We start from the raw sequence: 11,803 nt of genomic DNA on the forward strand, positions 1-11,803 counted from the left end.
TGTCCCTATTTCCTTTGAGTGTTTTGGCCTTTGCCTAATTTAGAGTGAACCAGCGGCAAGATGCCAAAGCACATTTAAGGAGGAGGAGGGGAGGAAGAGGCAAGGCGAGCCTGGGCTACCGGAAGGCATGCTATTGAGGGGCTTCGTGAAAAGAATGCCCGCCTCCGCTCCACCCCCAAGCCCACCAAGAACTTGCTGCAAGCTGAGTGTAGAAAGAGCACCAGGGTTGTTCAGTCAGAACTAGAGGAAGGAGATGAGAGATCCGGTGGTAAAAGGAGGACATTTCTTCTGCAGGGGGAGAAAAAGCAGCAGGGAAAGTGGAAATGCACCACTTGGACAGGAGGCTGGGGAGTCTGTGCCTGGGCATTGTGCCACCAGTGTCAGGCACAGCTGCTGAGCCCTTGTCACTCCTGGCATCCGGCATGGCTGCCTGGTTCCAGATTTGTCTCTGCACAGCTGGGGACCTGGAGGAAGATTTCCCATCACCCACCCAAACTAGCAGGCAGAGGTCAGACTTTGCAGAGAGCCCCGTAAGTGAGGAACATGATGGGAGTGGGGGGCATAGGAGTTAGAAGTGCCAGGAACAGCACCTGGAAAGCGGTCCCAGCCAGCTCCATTTAGACGCTTGGTTCTAATTGGAAAAAGGCATCTGGCTGCCCCTCCTTAGGAAGGTAAACAGTACACCTGCTTCCCTCCTCCCTGGGACCGTTGCTATGGAGATCCCAGAGGCACTGGCACCAATCACACAGGGCCACACATACAAGTGCAGCTTCACTGGCCTGCCCAGCAGCCATCACTTTAAATCCATGAGCACCAGGCAGTGGGACCTGTGCCTCAACTCAGCACAGGAGCCAAAATCCCACTTTGCCTGTCTTGCCAGCCAGAAGGTGGCCTCTTGTCTTTCTCAGGAGTCCCCACTGTGATAAAGGGAAGCACCTAAGGCAGAACAGAAATGCTTGGGTGGGTCCCAAGTGTGCCTAAGAGCCGATGCATCTTTTTTGGTGCAGTTGAGAAAATCACCCTTGCTGCCCAGAGCGGTCTTCTGGTGTGGGTGGGCATGAAGGAGCCCTTAGTCCTGAACACCTACCTGCCTCCATCCTTGAGCATGACTGTCATGTGCCAAGGAGAAGGTGTACGGGCCGTGAAGGCTAAGTGGCTCAACCTCACGTGTCCAGTGAGAGTTAAAGGAACACCTAACTGGCAAGGATGCTGTGGACATTAGCACAGGGCTCTGGCACATGCCTAGGTGCTTGACCCACAAGACTGCTCAATCAGCAACCGTCCTTGGCAGCTAACCTGTGTCCCAGTAAGGGGACCATCCCCACGCTGCCACCATTGAAGTCTGGGTGACTGGAGGGGGCGGCACTTGAGAAGCGAGGGTACAAGGGGTACCACACCACCCGCTGGACGGGAATAAGACATTCAAAGAGAAGGTCCCTGGGAGATTAGGGGATAGGATGGTCCTCTCATATTTCGTTCAGATAGGAGGGCTGGCAACTCACCTTTTCTACATTAAAAAAAAAAAGAAATGAAGTTCACAGCATTATAAATCAACCATCCTCTAATGAAAACATTTTTTAACTTCAATTTTAGAAAGGCACTGCTAGTTGCCAATACTGGCTAGAAAAACACGTCTGAACCGTCTAATGGTCCCAGCGACTTTTTTTTTTTTTTTTTTTTTTGTCTTTTTAGGGCGGCACCCACAGCATATGGAAGTTCCCCGGCTAGGGGTCAAATCAGAGCTACAGCTGCCAGCCTGCATCACAGCCATAGCAACGCAGGATCCCAGCCTTGTCTGAGAACTACGCCAAAGCTTATGGCAACTCCAGATCCTTAACCCACTGAGCAGGGCCAGGGATCGAACCTGCATTCTCATGGATGCTAGTCGGGTTCGTTTCTGCTGAGCCACAGCGGGAACTCCCCAGTGACATTTTGTGGAAATTGCTCTCTGCAGACAGCGACTGCTGGCAGAGTCCACAGACCCACCTTTGACGTGACAAAACCTGATGGTTTGTATGACTGCACAGAAGACAATGGGCTGTTGCAAAGGACTCCATTGTTTTTATTTCAACCATGTGCCTTACTTTTTAAATATGTTTATCTTATAGTAATTCTTCATCCAATGGGCTTTTTTAAAACACATTAATTCAACTTCCACCTCTCTCTGGATTTGGGGGGGGGGTGTTGTTTTATGTTTGTGGTATCCTGTTTTTTAAAAGTCAACTACAGAGAATATTTGAAAACCAAATGAAATGCCCTTCAGCTCCTGAGAGAGATCAGAAAGCTTGGCAAGGACCCAGGAGTCATACAGACCCCAGGAATGGATCTTGTCACAGGCCTTCTGCCCCACCCCCACCACCGAGGCGTGAGAAAGCCAGAAGCAGCCTCTCTTCCCCCGATGCTGCTCCGGCCTAACTCTGCCGTGGGATTAGCCGTGGGTAACCATTGGCTAGTCCCCATTTCATCTGCCCATCTTGGTGATGATGAAAGAGGAAAGTTGAAGTGTCTTCAAATTATTCTATATGAAGTGTGGGTTTTCCTACCATCCCCTGCCAGAGTTTCTCAGCCCTCTAAACTGCCCCAAGCAAATGGCACTCTCTCCCCAGTTTTAAACATCGTTGGGAAAGGAGAGGCCGAAGAATTCTTTACACGATTCCCTTTGGAAAACCTTCCTGTGGCTTTGCCCAGTGGGGAAGGAGCAGCAGGGGCCCCAGCCTCCAGGGAAGTCACCCCCTAAAGTTAGGCAGCTCCTTGGCTCCTCCTCCTCCTGACAAACCCAGGCCAGGCCCGTTCCCTTCCACCTGGCTCTCAGCCAGGGGCTGGCCGCTCTCCCCAGCAAGTCCCCTACAGGCCTGAGTCCACATAGGCTCATCCTTCATGAACCCGAGCATCGTCTATTCACGGGTAACTTTCCGTCTCCTTGAGAGGACAGCTTATCTCCGGGGCCTCCCACTTCCTGCCTGAGGAGGTCACCTGGTCAGCCCTCTTCAGCAAAACACCATTTTTCATTAGCAGGGATGAAAAATGCCTGTGTGTCACCACAAGGTGATCAGTTTGGATCGATGGAGCCTAGAAATCATGTTCCAAATTCCTTCTATTGCAAGTTCTAGTTCCCCTAACAAAGGACTCTGGACTTCCCCTCTCCTGGAAGGGGAAGCTCTGAATTTAGCCAAAAGGCATATTTTCTGGGGCAGCAATTGAAAAAGAGTAAGGGGTAGGAAATTTCAAAGCAGAGATGTGATAGCTGGAATTTTTTTTTAATCGTTTTTCTTTTCTTTTGAGGCATAATTGCACATGGCAAAATGAATAGATCTGAAATGCATGGTTCAATGAGTTTGACAAATGTCTGTATCAATGTAACCTATACCCCATCACCCTAGAAAGTTCTTCACGCCCCTTTCCAGTCAATTCCATCCCTCTCTCCTAGAGGCAGCCACGGTTGATTTCTGTCCCCCTGGTAGCATGGATTTTTAGAGTGGACTTAAGATCTGTAACGCTGGTCTTAGGTCATCTGGGCAAATCAGCAAGAAAAAAGTCTCAGCTGCAGCTCAGGTGTCTTTACTTTCCTAGTGTTGAAAAAGGTTCTGCTGGAGCCACTAGTGCTTGGCTCCGCTGCCCCCACATGCCATCTGACTCCCAGGGCTCCTCTCTGAGCCACAGCCCTTCTCCCAGCCAAAGAGGTTAGCATCAGTCTCCCAGGTAAGTAAGTGGCAAAAGCTCTTGGTAACCCGGGTGGTGCATGCTTTGTTGATTTAAGATCTGGAAGTACGATGCACAGAGCCTCAGCATGTCAAGCAGCATGTTGATTTTTTTTTTCCTGAAGCACTGAACAAAAGGGAGCGATTCCTTTTGTGCATCTCCTGTTAGAAACAAAGGATTCCATGACCACCTTCTTCCAGGCTTCTAGCCATCAAGAGGGCTGCAGAGCTGAAATGATTCGTCAGGGTAGAGGGTGGGAATTGAACGTGTAGGCGTTTGTGAACCCAGCACTGAGCGGTCCATGAAATTGAAGGATCCCAGATTCTAGTGGATGAAACTTAGCCAAATGTCTCGAAGGTGAAAAGCCCTTTGTTTGAAGGCAAAGCTTTGGTGTCTCCGGAATGTACCTTCGGCAGCTCAGTTCTTAATCACCGTATATTTTTTCACTTGGACAAAGGCTGCCTGCTAATAGCATTTTCAACCACCTTCAACTGCTTCGCTCAGCTACGCCAGGGCCTCAGGCTGAGCTGGCTGCAGTTTCCTGGCACCATGATCCATTCCCAACTGACCAGCATTGAGGAACAGTGCACATTCCCATCCTAAAAAAAAAAAAAAAAAAAAAAAATGCCTTCCCCTGTAACTATGCAAGATGTCAGGCAGAGGCAAGATTACCGCTCCCCTTCCTAAATGTCTCCTATAGACTCACCCAAACTGGAGGCAGGACGGGGTGAAGAGGAGGCAAGAAAGAGCCCTAGAGGGTGCAGAGTGGCCACTCTCCTCTCTCTGGACAGAGTAGGTAGCTCGGAGCTCCCAGCAAGCCCCCAGCAGCACAGACCTCAGGGCAGCTCATCTCTGAATACTGGTAGCCTCTGCTGTCAGATTTCACTTTGATCCCTGAAAATTACAAGAACCTCAGCTCTTCAGAAGAGAGGCAGCTGCTGAGCCAGTGTGATTGCAGGATTTCTCCCCCAAAGCCCGGGGCCAGGCATCTAACCTTGCCTGCATCCTGCATGAGTAACCACCTTCCCGCCTCACCCGGGAGGTCACTGCCTAGTGGACAGATAGCAGCTGGGCTGAGCTGCCCCCTGAGCCGACCTGACCCCTCGCAACCTCCTTTAGCAGCAGAACTGGCGTTTGGTAAATGCGTGAGTGAGGGAGCGGGAGAGGGAGACAAAAATGCCAAGGAGCACCACCCGGATGGATGAGAGGTTGGGGAAATCTCAGGGCATATTCTCCAGGCGGGTCAGCTGCACCCACCCCTACCCCCATCCCCTCCCCCTCCCCTGAAGCCCTGAGCGATGGAAGCAGCTGGGGAAAGGGAGGGGGAGGATGGATGAGCTGGCCACAGGTCCTTGGAGTCAGAGCTATGAGGCTGAGCTCCAGGATTTAGGCAGGAAGAGATTAATTAGCGCCTCCCAGCCCAGCCCAGCCCGCTCTGTAGAACCGGGAGGGGAGGAGGGTAGTGATGCTCAGGGCCAAATTCACCTAAAACAGACAGACACACACTCCTCCAGAGACAGACTCCCTAACCTCCCTCCGCCACAGCCCGCTCACCCGCCAAAATGACCTCACTAATGAGAATAGAGCTTTAATGAGGGTTTGGATGCCTGGTAAACCTCACCGTCTTTGTCTCTGGGCTTTTGTAACATACGCACAGGCAATGGACCATCATTCAGCTTTAGCGATTCCTCTTATTCCACATCCGCCAGCTAAATCAGAGCCCCAAATGCCATGTACGGCAGACCTGGAACATATACTTGGGTACAGGGTGTGTAATTTGTGGCCCTGGTGGAGGAGGGATGGGAGGAGCTGTCTTTGGTGTGTGGTTTCCACAGCAATAAGCAAAACCCAAGAGGAAAGCGACATTGGTGCCTTTCCTGTGAGCAGGGATGGCCAAGGGTGGAAGGGGCCTGGGGAGGTTTGGTAGAGCCCCCAGACCAGGAGGCCCCTAGACGCATCAGCTCCACATGCCCCGTGCTTCCTGCCTTCAGCCCTGGGTGGTTCCCAGGTAGGCTGCCCAGGTGACAGATGCCTCCAGCTCCGTGTAAGAAAAGGCAGTCGAGGAACGTCCCAGTGTGTGTGTGCTTTAGCACCCAGGCTGGAGGGCGTCCTCGGAGGTCAGCCCCTGCCATTGATGAGCTATTGTGGCACCTGACCCACTCCACACAGAGAAGTAGCCATCCCGCTTTTAGTGATTTGCAGAGACTGGCAGTTAAAACCCTCCAGGATTTAAAAAAAAAAAAAAATCTGATTAAAAAATCCTTAGCCCAGTATAAATGTATCCAGCTGCAGGCTAAGGTTAGTGTATCTGAAGATTCAGATAAGGTTGCTGATGGGGAGATTTTGTGTTGTGCGTGCATGTATATGTGCATGCATGTGTATGTGTGTGTTTTGAGGAGAAAGAAGTGAAAAGTTTTGTCTCCCTAGTGACAAGGAGGAGTGAAAAGGAAGAAACAGAGCAAAGGGAAGGAGGCTTCAGACTTCCCAACCGCCCAGAGGGTGTATCCATTTCTAAACACGCTCCCATCCCCGCCGTGGGAATTCTTAAAGTGGAGCTGGAGTGTCCTTCCGTGGAGCGCTAAGCCAAATGACATCGAGTCCTGCATCCAGCCCTTGTTGTTCCTTTGCTGGAAATGCCCATTATCCATCAATCAGCAGGTGTATTGAGTACCCTACCAGGCTTCACAAACCTGATCAATTTTTCTAAATTACACCCAGCTTACATTGCAGCCAAGCCCCGTAAACAAGACGAGCCCTTGCACCCTGCCTTGGAAATGAACATGAGGAGTTGCTGGCCCTTGCAATCTCACTACCAAACGCCGCAGCCCAGCAGCCCGTGCTGACCAGCCACCCTGTGCTTCCCCGTGCAGATGGCCCTGGCGTCACTGACCCCCTGTCAATAATAGGATGAGTTCTGAGTCTTTTTCCAGACATGGCAATCAATCTGCTTGGGTCCAGCCATATCTCCTCTAGACCCTTGTCCAATGCTATGGATTTCTGAAGAGGGTGAGCAGGGGACGGGCACAGACTATGACCAGGGAAAAGAGCAGAGCTCTGAGCTTGCTCATCCTCCTCTTGGCACCCGGTGCCACATCAGAGGCTCCTCAGCCACCTCCGCCCGGGGCATGCGAAGGGCTGGCCTCTCTCAGGACCTCTGTGTCCCACATACCAGGCCTCAAGGTAGAGGTCATCCTTTTTGCTTCCAAGAGGATGAGAACAGCTCCATCGTTTGTAAATGAAGGGCTTGTAAGGCCTCCTGATGTGGAATCATCAAAGTCAGCTTCTAGGTACCACAGAGAGGGACCAGGAACATAGATAGGAAGGCAGTGCCCTGTGTCCCACAGCAACACCTATTTGCCAGCCTGGGGCCAAGACCGGAGGATGCCCTGCCCTTGCAAGCCCCAGAACCCGTCACCAAGAGGACCCCCAGAGAGCTCGGGCCTGCCTTTCCAACAGGATTCCTAGGTCTTCTGCCTTCCTCAGACCAGTTTATCCATTCAGCCCAAGTCACCCAGATCCTTAGCCATCATCTCATTGGGTCACCCTCCCTGAGCTTACTGGGCCCCAAGCCTACCTTTCCTTCCTCACTTGGATAAAATCAAGTTCAGGGGAAGCCTCCAGGCCTTAGGAGACACTCCACCGAAAGGCAGAAATGCCTGGTTTAAAGGAAGGGACCCCCCACCCGCACCCCTAAAGTGCAACACCCCACCCCCACCCCCTAGCCTTCCCCCACCCCCTAGCCCGCCCCAGAGCCCTGGTTGTTCACCTGTCTGTGGTTAAGGTGCCCCCGTGCAGAGGTCAGAGGGGTCCGTGAGCTATTGTGTGGCCTCCGAGGCTCGTGCACCAGTTAATCCACCTGTCTGGCTCTCTGTCTCTGTCCTCTGTGTGTGTGTGTGCGCCTGTGGTGCCTCCGTGTCGCTGTCTCTGCAGGGAAAGTCGCTGGCGGGCAAGCGGCTCACCGGCCTGATGCAGTCCTCCTGACAGTTCCGCCCGCAGGGCTCGGGCCCGAGGACCATACGGGCAGGCGGCGGCGCTCCACCTCTGCGGACAGAGTCTCCCTGCGGGGAGATTTGGTCACTGTGAAAGAGAAAGAGTGAGGGCCGTGCCGGGCAGCGTTGGGGAGACGCAGTGGGGGACCCAAGGGGGGCCAGAAAGAGGCGGCGGAGCCTGGGGTCGGCCCAGTAGAGACCCCTGTTTACAGCCCTCTCTTCCTTGTACAGTTGTGTGCCGACACCCCACTCTCTAGGAGGTCCTGGTCCCTAACCTGTTTGGGGAGAACACCCAGTGGGGCTCCCGTTGTGACTGTCCCCTGAGGTTATATTCCGACCATCACCACTCCTCTAGCTGCCTGGGGGACCATGCCTTCCAGCAAAGTCAGCGGGGACCCGCTGGCCCTGAGCACATCCAGTATTCCACCCACCTTCCCCCGCCTCTCCTGGGCACCCACCCCAGTCAGGCCACCGTGTCCCTACCGCCTCCCCCATCTCCACCGCCACCACATGTAAGGAGCCAGGACCTGGCCACCCTTACACCACACACCCCGGCCCCATGGCCCTCGCTCAGCCACCCCCTGGATTTGCGGCATCTCAAGTTCTTCCAACCCCCTCTGAGGCCACCTTGCAAAAAGGCCTCCACGGGCACTGGCGGTGGCCCTCGGCTCCTGTCAGATGTCTCTAGGGTCCAGCGCCAGAGGAAGCACGGGTGTAGATGAAAGAGCTTGTGGTTTAACAGCCGTGAAGGTTCTGATCATCTTTTAAAATGTTTATTATTTCGTAACTTATTCCGTTGTTGCCCCTCGCTCCTTGGTGTGTTCCTGCGTCTTACTCAAAATAAATGTGGCCACGAGCGCAGGGACCATTGGGACCCTCCCCTCCAGCAGCCCCCAGTGGAAGCGGGGAGGGTTCCAGCCCAAGGGGCTGGGGCCGAGGCTGGCAGTCCCGGGCGAGGCCAGGCCCAAGGGTTCTCTGATGGCCCAGCAAAGGCACCACGTCCGTGATGGCAAACATCAAGGGAAACGCAGACACAGAGCTAAACCCGCAAACACCTGCATAAGACCCCTTGTACCCCTTTCCTGTGTGTGTCCAAACGACCATCTGCCATTGGCGGGGCGGGAGTGATGCAGGGCACCGCGTCGGGTGCCTGGCGCGTAGTAGGTGCTTCGCAAACGGTAGCTACTCCTCCTCTCATCGTGGTCGCTGCCATCATGGTGACTCCCAGGAGCCCTTGGACAGCGTGGCATAAGCAACATGCTTTTGCATTCAGACACAACCCCCTCACCTGCTCTGACCTTCCTCCTTTTATCTGCTTTTGGCCGGAGGTGAAAAATCTCCTTTGGGAATAGACATACAGCAAACACAGAAGCAAAACAGCAATGACGGGTATTTCTTCACTCGTGTGGGCAAATGCACCAGCCGGTGAGGCACATAAGCTTGTTTGCAGAGGCTGCTTCCCCGGTGCGCCCTTGGGACCATCTTTCCCACCCTACCTTCATGCCCTGTCTCCAGGGCACCAGCTTCCCTCCCCAGGGTGGGGCCACTGCAGGCACGAGGAGTCGGGACTCCAGTTGTACCCTGGTGGATTCTTGCCCCTCATGCCTCAGTTACCCCTGCTGGCAGTGGTTGCTCCCACCTCAAGGTACAGGGGAAGTGAGAGACATTATGTAAGGATCTCAGAGTGTTCCCAAGGGGAGCACTATAGACCCCGACTCTGGGGAAGGCACCCCCTCCCCCTCATGTGGCACCACCTGGGCACAGAGCCTGACCCTTGGCAGACCCTCGGCAGCTGCCCGATGAGTCACTGAGCTATGTGAAGCCCTATCCCATATTATGGGGTCTTCTGACCCCTCCTCTCCTCCCCCCACCCTTTTCTACCCCCTTGCTTTTCACACAGACCTCCTGGTTCAGAACAGAATCGCAGATACCCAACATTGCCCAAAGGCAGCCCACTTCCTGCCTGGGTGCCAGACTGTGCTAACACTGATGCACTGGGTATGCGGACAAAGGCAGTTCCAGAAGAGCAGATGCCTCTGTGCCCTCTGGGGCATAGCGTTGTCAGGGCAAGGGCTGGGCTGCCTCCTGTCCTTCCTCATGGCTACAGCGAGGGCAGGGGTGGCCTCCCCGGCCGGGACACCTGTGTCCCCCTGGCCATGGCTTCCGAGGCTTGGACCAGCCTGGGGGTCCCCAGAGGGTCCTCCCAGAGCCAGGTAGATTGCTCCCCCGAGATGGAGCAGGCTTCCCGCCACCTCTGAGAACATCCAGCAGGCTCAAGATATGTAAGGGCACCTCAGATGGATTCAAATCCAGAGCAATAACCCCCTCCTCCCGCCTTCCAACCAAGGCCTGCTCGGTCCTGGGACCACCACCCTGTGCTCCCCGGTAGATCACGTCCAGCAATGAAGGGTGGAATGGAATTGCTCCACCCAAGTTGGCCAGTCCTAGGGCAGTCTACCACGCAGGCCCTAGAATGCAAGAACACTTGCAAAGTCTGGTCTTGGCCAGTTCCCTACTGGCCTGGCCGACATAGCCAAAAGTTCAGACCAGATTAGATTTTCGAAGGCAGTTCTGTAGCAAAACAGATTTTGCTCTTTTGCCCTGACCTGCCTTAGCTCCCCTAACTGGGCACCATGGTCTCTGGGCCTGGGATTCCTCCCAGTGAGGGCTCTTGGGGTAAATATCATGTTGCAGCCCCAGGGCTAAAGCATCAGGGCAGTCTTAGGAGTGACCACCCACGCGTCAGGGGACCAGGCATCTGACCGGCATAGACTTTGCCTACCTGGAGAGAGTCGAGCTTGTAGGTTGACGCACGTAGGTGCCCTGCCACGGCCAGAAGGCCTGACCAGAGCAGCAGGTGCTCTCTGGACTGGGGAGAAGGCTCCTGCCCTTCCAGGAAGGGATGCTTTGTTCTGCTGGGGAGCTGTTGCTGTACCCCCAGGAATGCAGCAGGCTCCAGGCCCACCACTGCCAATGGGTCAGGTACAGGCCAGCACCCGGGAGGGACCTCTCGCCACTCTGCATTGCTTCTTAGACCAGTGAACACTCGGAGACATGCTCCAGGGGCTTTTCCTGCAGCAGCGCTACTGGTGTGTTCAAACTACCTCACCAACAGGGCATGAAGCAGGAGGCTGCCGCCCATCTGGCTCCTTGGCTGGTTGTAGAAGTTGATGTTCTCCCTAAAATGCACCCTTCTCATTATACTCCAAATGCATGGACTTCCAAAGCCACCACGAGGAAGGCTTCCCGGAAGCTTGGAAAGGATTGAGGGCTGTTGGTCTTTGGGTCTTGCAGGATTTTTTGAAGGGCATTTCCGATAAAATCCAGGAGCTGGAAAGCCCTGTGGGGGCTTCAAAGAAACTGGACGAGCTGATTATGTAGCAAAGGACCATGTGTGGCACAGTCGAATAGTGGCCAAATGCATCCCTGAGAACTCACCACGGGACCCTCTGAATTGAGGTCTGTGCTTGTGTAACCATGGCAACGGCAGACGCCAGCAGCCTGCTCGTTAGTACCACCCACTGATAAGGCATCCTCTGGGCATAACCCAGGGGCCATAAAGTAGCAAAGTAGCAAATGTAGCAATAAGGGGCCCAGGGCCGTAAAGGGACAGGGTCCAAATGGCCCAGCCTCGGCCCTCTCCCCAGCCTCACTGAGGGCTAGAGCCAGCTGCTGTCAGCAGTCCGAGGAGGGAGGCCCTGCTCCACGCCCAGGGCTCCTGGTCTGTATTCTATGCCCACTCACTGCATGATCACAGACACGTTGGAATGGCCTTCTCATAGTGCATGTGGTTCTCATTAGTTTATTTTTCTGGAATTTGGGGATTGGACCCCAGAACCAAACATGCTGGTACCTTCTAAAAATAAATGACTTGAACCTACTATAATCCATCTAACTCTGTGTGGCTTCTTGGTTTGGGGTTTGCTGGGCAGGATTTACAACTAGGGAAAAAAATCCACCACCCCTCTCCACTCTCCACCCTGCCCACACACACACACACACACACACACACACACACACACGGCCTGTTTCCCTCTCACTCCCAAGCAGGATGTTGAGTAGCTCAGAAAACCTCTGGGGTAGGGGACACATCCTAGTAGATGTGGGACAAAAGT

At 54.0% G+C, this 11,803-nt stretch overlaps 1 protein-coding gene and 1 long non-coding RNA gene across 12 annotated transcripts in view; one reads left to right on the forward strand and one right to left on the reverse strand.

The window, feature by feature from the left end:
* The window catches only part of RGS6 (regulator of G protein signaling 6), a 564,829-nt gene extending 553,253 nt beyond the window's left edge, over nucleotides 1–11,576 (forward strand). For all 11 annotated transcript variants that reach the window (XM_021099946.1, XM_021099952.1, XM_021099945.1 and 8 more), the window contains one exon: nucleotides 7,630–11,576. In XM_021099946.1, the coding sequence (XP_020955605.1) occupies nucleotides 7,630–7,796 (167 nt within the window). In that variant the 3' untranslated portion in view covers nucleotides 7,797–11,576. The remainder of the gene's footprint in view (nucleotides 1–7,629) is intronic.
* Nucleotides 1,661–7,634, reverse strand: LOC110261691. Its single transcript, XR_002346150.1, has 2 exons — nucleotides 7,466–7,634; nucleotides 1,661–4,298 (listed from the first exon to the last, which is right to left on the reverse strand). It is a non-coding gene; the product is annotated as an uncharacterized LOC110261691 (long non-coding RNA).

The sequence above is a fragment of the Sus scrofa genome, chromosome 7 (assembly GCF_000003025.6).
Source record: "Sus scrofa isolate TJ Tabasco breed Duroc chromosome 7, Sscrofa11.1, whole genome shotgun sequence".
In the NCBI taxonomy this organism is placed as follows: Eukaryota; Metazoa; Chordata; class Mammalia; order Artiodactyla; family Suidae; genus Sus; species Sus scrofa.